General features: G+C 54.7%; 1 protein-coding gene across 3 annotated transcripts in view; it reads right to left on the bottom strand.

Moving 5' to 3' along the window:
* Nucleotides 1-5,714, bottom strand: part of PELI3 (pellino E3 ubiquitin protein ligase family member 3) — a 7,613-nt gene extending 1,899 nt beyond the window's left edge. Inside the window, exons 1-6 of one of the 3 annotated variants that reach the window (XM_006911057.2) lie at nt 5,563-5,714; nt 4,940-5,011; nt 2,804-2,933; nt 2,149-2,250; nt 1,168-1,362; nt 665-853 (exon numbers count right to left, since the gene is read on the bottom strand). In XM_006911057.2, coding sequence (XP_006911119.1) covers nt 665-853; nt 1,168-1,362; nt 2,149-2,250; nt 2,804-2,933; nt 4,940-5,011; nt 5,563-5,714 — 840 coding nt within the window. The remainder of the gene's footprint in view (nt 1-664; nt 854-1,167; nt 1,363-2,148; nt 2,251-2,803; nt 2,934-4,939; nt 5,012-5,562) is intronic. The other 2 variants (XM_006911059.2, XM_006911058.2) reach the window with 2 other exon arrangements.
* Nucleotides 5,715-6,807: the final 1,093 nt, after the last annotated feature.

Below are 6,807 nucleotides of genomic sequence, written 5' to 3' on the forward strand. Positions count from 1 at the left end.
TACATCTCCCAGTACAATTGAGGCTCTGGAAAGATAAGCCATGCTTTTCCTTGCAGTTTGGCTTCTCCTTGCCTGACACATTCATATCCAGGAAGGGCTCCGCAAGGCCCCTGGGAGGAGCTTGGCCACATGACCTCGGTCGAGCTCTGACCTCTGTCTAGGACCCTCTCCCAGCCCCTAACGTTAGTTTTCTGATCAGTACCAGGTGGAGCATTCACTGCCTTCTGTGTCAGAACTACCCCATGGACCCTTTCCCACTGGGAGAGGATCATAAAGCTAAACCCGTCTGAATGTGACAGACACGTTACAAACTGCCAACACTTTAGGCTATAAACTGCTCACACATGGGCCAAGTGTCACCCTCGTAAGACGGTGTGATTTTTTAAGCTGCCGGCATCCTCTAAGCCACTTGGTACTGCACAGTGTGTTTGCGTGTGCTCCATTTCCCATCACCCCACGGACTTCCATGTGGGAGACACCTGGGGACGCTGGTCTGGTCTCCTCTGTGGAGCAAGTGGCATGTGCCCCCAGATGAAGCCTGTTGGGGCTCCCTTGTGCAGAAGGGCTGGAGACCCTCTCCTGGCTTGAGCAGGGGGAGAGGCAGACTGGGAGAGCCCTTGGCGGGATGACAGGTGAGGGGCCAGGGATGGAGCAGGCCACCTACCAGCTTCCCCCGCTGCTGTGCTGAGCGGCTGTCCCTCAGAGTATACACGTTCCCACAGACCGAGATCTCCCGCCAGACACCTGGGGCCGAGTCCTCAGAGAAGCCGCCCGCTGGGTGCATCACCAAGACCCCATTGGTGGTTAAGCCGTCCATCAGGCCATCAGGGGTCCGCCATTTGGCTGCCCGCTCCTGGGATGACATGTGGGATCAGACCACATCCCCAAGTGGCCCCCAGCAGGCTGCAAGCTGGGGTGCTCCCCTCTACCCTCAAGGTCAGAGGTGGCCCAGAAAGGACCAGAATTGTTTTTGCCCGACCTCGGGCATCACCTGACCTCTCAGAGCTTCACTCTGTTCATTTGTTAAGTGGGGTTGCTAATCCCTGCATAGGTCATGGTCATGATTATTGTGGGCTGGTCCATCACCCCAGAATACTGCCCCTCCCCAGCCTACCCCTGAGCTCACTCTTAGATGAAGCGCCGGTCCCTGCCTGGGGGCTCACTCACTCCAAGGAAGATGTTGCTGGAAGCATCGAAACCAGCGGCATAGATGCGGGCAGTATAGGGTGGCCGGCGGTCACAGAGGATGCGACAGGCATAGCGAGAGATGGTGCTCTGAGCAGACGGGCCCTCAGCCGCCCCTCCTCCAGGGGAAGTGTCTGTCACCACAAAGTCGATCATGTTCTCCGTGGAGCGGCCGATCTGTGAGGAAGGGGTGGGATGCTGTGTGCACAGGTCAGTCCCACAGGCTTCCAGCCCCAGGATTCCCGGCAGCTGCTTGGTGTGCAAGGCACCAAAGGATAAGGGGGCAGCACCATCCCAACTCCCCGGGGCCCTCCACGTCCAATCAGCGAGGTCTGGGGCTTCTCCTTCACCTTTCCCACAGCTCTGGGGAGCACCCCATTCAATAAAAACTAATAGATTTGCTGACTGAACAGCAAAAAGATAATACCCATGGTCTGAGAGCGCTCACATATTAGCAGCAAATAGTGAGTTTTTAGTAAGTGTTTATTCTATGCCAGATACCATGATAAGCACCGTATGTGCGATATCTCAGTTAATCTTTCCGACAATTTTATGGAGTGGGTACTATTATGGTCCCCACCTGAGAGATTAGGAAACCAAGGCCTGGAGAGGTTAGGTGACTCTTGCCCAGAGTTACTCAGCTAGTAAGCGATGGAGCTGGGATTTGAACCCAGATAGTGTGACACTTACACTGAACCCCTAAACTGTATGGCCTCCTGCAGCCGGGGAGTCCAGTCTTGAGTTTGAATCTTGACACAGCCACTGACTTGCTGTGTGACTCTGGGAAGTCAACAGCCCTCACTGGGATATCCTGCTTCCTCATTTGAAGAGTGGTCGACTGCACCGAGGCCCCCCAAAGCACCTTCCCCATGACCTTCGGTCCCCCAGCCTCACTCTGGAAGGCCTGCAGGGCCAAGCACTGAGGCCAGTGGCCAGGAGGCCCATGGAGGGGCCTGAGCATACCTGGAACATGTCTGTGTCACTGTCATGTGTGTACTCGACTATGACCGAGTGGCTCCGGGACAGTGTGTATGAGATGCTGTGCTGGCCACGGTTACTCAGTGCCTGGTGGAGAGAAAGAAGTCACTTCCCAGGGCATGCGGCTGTGAGCAGTGTAAGCTTCTAAACCAGAAGCTGGGGCCACTCCTGGGAAAAGAGGGGTTCCACCCTTCGCAGAGGGTGTACAGTGAAGCCAGGACTTTACTCAGTTACCTTGTCTGCTCCCTCCGGCCACCCATTTTATGGCTGAGGGAACTGCAGCTCAGAGAGGAGAAACTGCCCTAAAGTCACAGAGCTAGAAATGGCAGAGCTCGAATTGTAACCTGAAAGCTTTTCCTTTGCCATCGCTGTGTGACTGTCACATCCCCCCTCTGAGCTTGGCTGCCTCTAAAATGATGCTGGTCATTTCTGTCCAATGAATGGGGTCTGGTGATCAAGGAAATGCTCTGCAGACTGTGAAGAACCGTGCACACTGCAAAGGCTCTCCAATCAACACCATTTTTCTGGCGGCCCAACAGGCAGTGAGTGAGATCCAGTGGGCTCTCCTGCTCCGGTGGGGCTTGGGCAGGGAGGGCAGGGCAGGGCCAGCGCCCTGGTTCTGCTGGGACAAACTGCTTGCCTTGGAGACGAGCGGTGTGGAGATGTGGTGCATGACGTCTGGCTTCACTCCGTTGGCATGTGGCCGGCGGCTCAGGGCGAGGCGACTTCGCCGGCGGCCTTTGTCCCCATTTCCCAGACACCCATTGTAGCTGTGGATGTGGAAATTAAGAAGAAAGGGTTGCAGGGGGAGAGAGAGAAATCGAGCCCCTGAGAGACGAGGAGAAACTCAACTTCTGGGCAGGTTCTACCTTGATAAACAAGCCCTAGAACCACCCGAAACCAGAACTATGTCAAATCAGTGCCTTTGGGGAGCGGGCTGGGGCTCAGAACACCTTCAAAAGGCCTCTCATCCAATTAACCAGTGTTTCCCAGACCTGTGAGCCATGCCCGGCCAGGTGCTGGACACTGGGGTGGCACAGGTGATGCACCACAGGTCGGTTCTGTGCCCTAGTGGTCAGGGAGGGGGTCCTCAGACTTTCAAGGAACCTGGGTGTCATCTGCCATGACTCACGCACAAGCCAAGTGTACCACAGGTCCAGAGGCAGGAAAAGGGAATTCTGGCCCCAGGACCGGGTTTCTGGGAGAGGGAAAACCTATGCTGAAGAACTGGAAAGGAGTCGCCTTTAGCAAACTGCCGTTTATTACACCACAAGTACTACTGGAAACCAGAATGGAAGAGAAAAATAGATCCATAATGCCACCACCTCCAGATAGGCATACATGTTATATCTCTACCTTCCTTTCCAGCTCTTGTCCGGAGGGAATGATGTGGCAAAGATGGGGTGAGTCACAGCCTTGACTGCTGCCATGTACTGGAGCCTCCTGTGTTCCTGGTGCTTTGCGTTATTAATTACCTAATGGAATCTGTGCAATGTTCTGCCAGGCAAGTATCTTTCTTCCCATTTTACGAATGAGGAAAAATGAGGCTCAGGGAGGTAAAATGACTTGCCTGAGGTCCCAGGCTAGTAAGTGAAAAAGTCTAGATTTGAACTCGGGTCTGTCTGACTCCAGCCTCTTGTAAAAGCCCTTTTAGAGAGAGGGCTCACCCTGAGCAAAGTCCCCAAGGCTGGCAGAGCGGGTGAGATTGGGAAGTGATGACTCAGGTGATGAAGTGCAGTAGGGGAAGATGAAGCTGGCGGAAGGGCCCTGAACACCAGGCTGAGGAGTCTGACTTTACTCCGTAAGCAGTGGGAAACCGAGGAGGTTTGCAGCAAGAGTGACAGAAGAAAGAGCTGCCAAATACAGCCATGGACCGCTTGAACCAGAATCTTCTGGTGAGATTATTAAAATGCAGATTCCCTGGCCCCATGCACGGAGATTCTGATTCTGTAGATTTGGGATGGGCCTGCCACTGGGTACTCTCGATGTGCTCTCCAGGGGGCTCTGATGTAGTCAGTGTGGGGACTCACTGCTCTGCAGAGAACTATCGACTGTCAAGAGGTCCCGACCCTTACTTAGGTCTGTGCTCTCCCCCAGTGGCCTCATCCTCAGAGGCAAAGCCAGCCCTGTCTTTGCAACACTGACATGGACACCACGGCACCGAGCAGCTGCTATTCTAATGCAAGCACCTCCTAGAGGGGCATCACTCATGCCCTTGTGAGCTCTTCCCACACATGGGCGTGGGGCACTTCGGGACACAGGCTGGGCATCGGATGGGCCTGACTGAAATCCTGGCTCTTCCACTTATTGCATGGCCTCTATAAAATGGGGCCATTTATCAGACCTACCTCTTGAGTTCATTGGGAGGACTAAATGAGATAAAATATTTGAAAATGCTTGGCACAGAGTTTGGTATGTATACAGTAAGCCCTTGTTAAATGTTAGCTATTTTTTTTTTAAAGCACGTGGCATGTACATGTCAACAAACAGTAGCCATTATTATTTCCATATAATTATCATAATGATAGCATAGCTCATCAGATATTCTCTTCAGGGCAGATGGCACAGAGACAGGCCAAAAGTAGGTATGGGTGGGGGAGGAAGAGGGATCTGCGCCTGAGCAATAAGCTAAACGGGTGGTGAAGGTGTGAGGTCTACCCAGCCACGAACTCACGTCGCTTCTCTCTCTTGCGTGAGGGTCAGTTGTGGCTTAGTGAAAGTGCACTAGACCTAGAGTAAGAAAGACCTGGGTCCAAATCCCAGCCCTGCCACTTACCAGCTGTGTGCCCTTGGACCAGTCACTTCCCCTCTCTGAGCCTCGGTTTTCTCACCTCCTTCCTCACAGCATCTTTGTGAAGATTGAAATGAAATAATGTCCATGAAAGGGCTTGGCACAGGCCTGCCTCCCAGAACACTTGATATGTGCCAGGCACTGTTCTACGTGCTTTACAGAAATCACCTCATTCATTCCTTCCGACAACCCTCTGAGGTATTATTATCATCGTCCCTATTTGTAAAAGGGGAAAACGGAAGCGCAGGGAAGTTAAGCAACTTGCAGAGGCAGGATTTGAACCAAGCAATTTTGCTGGAGAACTCGAGTTCTTCACCCCAGACTACACACACACACACGTGCGCGCACGTGCACACACACACACACACACACTAGGTGCTTTATGAAAGGCAACAGTGTTACTTTTTTTCTGAAACTTAAGTGGACAGTTAAGAGTTGTCTCAGTAATTTATGAAAAATGGGAAGATAAAAGAACGGTGGATTTGGTTAACTCTCTCAGTTGAGAAGGTGAGGAGGGACAAACAGCAGATCATAGGTGGGGAGAACTGGGGCTTGGTTGCCCTGGGGGGTGCCTAGTACCCCGCCACACCTGGATCAAGGATGCTCACCCCAGGACGATGAGTTCGCCATACTTGATGGGCTCCTCGCCTGGCTGCGCATCTTCACCAGGAGAAGAGAGGATACAAGAGCCCTGGTTCCCAGGGTGCTGGAGGTCTGAAGTTCGGGGGGACCCCACTTCAGGGTTTCCTTCCAACACCATTCTGGACAGAAAGGAAATAATTTTGTAGCCTCCCATCCCAACCCCCTCAGTGCCAGCTCTGGCCTGCTGCAGGGCCACCTAGGCTAAAGCCAGAGTGACCTTTCTTTGCCTCTGTTGCTATGGCAACCACTTCACCTCTGCCTCTCCTAAACTGCCAGGGCTGCTGGGATACGATGGGGGTGGTGGGAGGTGGCGGGGGGCGGTCGGCGGGAGTTGATGAGTGAAATGGAACCAAGGGGGAGAAGCCACATAAAGGGTCAGAAAATTTGACGGAGCCAGAGGGATGGTCCAACTTGGGGTTGTCAGAGGCTTCTTTTTGACCAGGCCCCTTACTCCTCAGCTTGGGCTCAGTTCGTGGGTTTAGCTGCTCAGCCCCAGGACCTCTGAGTAACCCCTCTGTCAGGTTCTTGGAATCTGTCTGTCCATCTTAATCGTTCGGCCCCTTTGCAGGTCTAGGCCTCTGTCTGTCTCTTCTCAATGACTCTGTCCTCTCTGTCTCTGTCTTTTTTGCCGTCTCTCCTCCCACCCTCTTCCCCATCTCCACCTGTCTGGCTACCTTCACCTCCCTATTCATCTGCCTCAGTCTCCCCATCTTGGCCTTGCCCTGCGGCAGGCCCCTGGACCCCTCCCGGACGCGCTCCCCCTTCCTCTCTCAGGTGTCTGTCTGCAGTCCCCAGGCTGCCCGGGTCCCTGGAGGCCTGTGGGGGCGGCGCTCCCCCTCCAGCTCTGGTTGCAGCAGAGCCAGTCTCCGCAGGAAGCCTGTTTGGAAAACATCCCCACGCAGGAGGGACTGCGCTGGGGCGGGCGGGCGCCCCGCGCCCGCGGCAGGCACAAAGACGGCCCAGAGCATACGCAGATACACACCCGGCGGCCCCTCCGCACAAACACGCGCGTGCACGCACACAGTCCTGCACAACCTGAGCCCCATGGGCAGTGCCTGGACTGGCGCAGAGCCCACTCTGGCTCCGCGACCGCAGGCGCGAGGGCGCAAACAGCCACGGGCGCCGGCCCTCGGACCCACAACCCTGTCACCCAGAACACTCAAACACGCCCCCCACGCCCGCTAGGGCCAGCCTGGCACAGCCCCCGCCCC

This window comes from Pteropus alecto, unplaced genomic scaffold (assembly GCF_000325575.1).
Source record: "Pteropus alecto unplaced genomic scaffold, ASM32557v1 scaffold43, whole genome shotgun sequence".
NCBI lineage: Eukaryota > Metazoa > Chordata > Mammalia > Chiroptera > Pteropodidae > Pteropus > Pteropus alecto.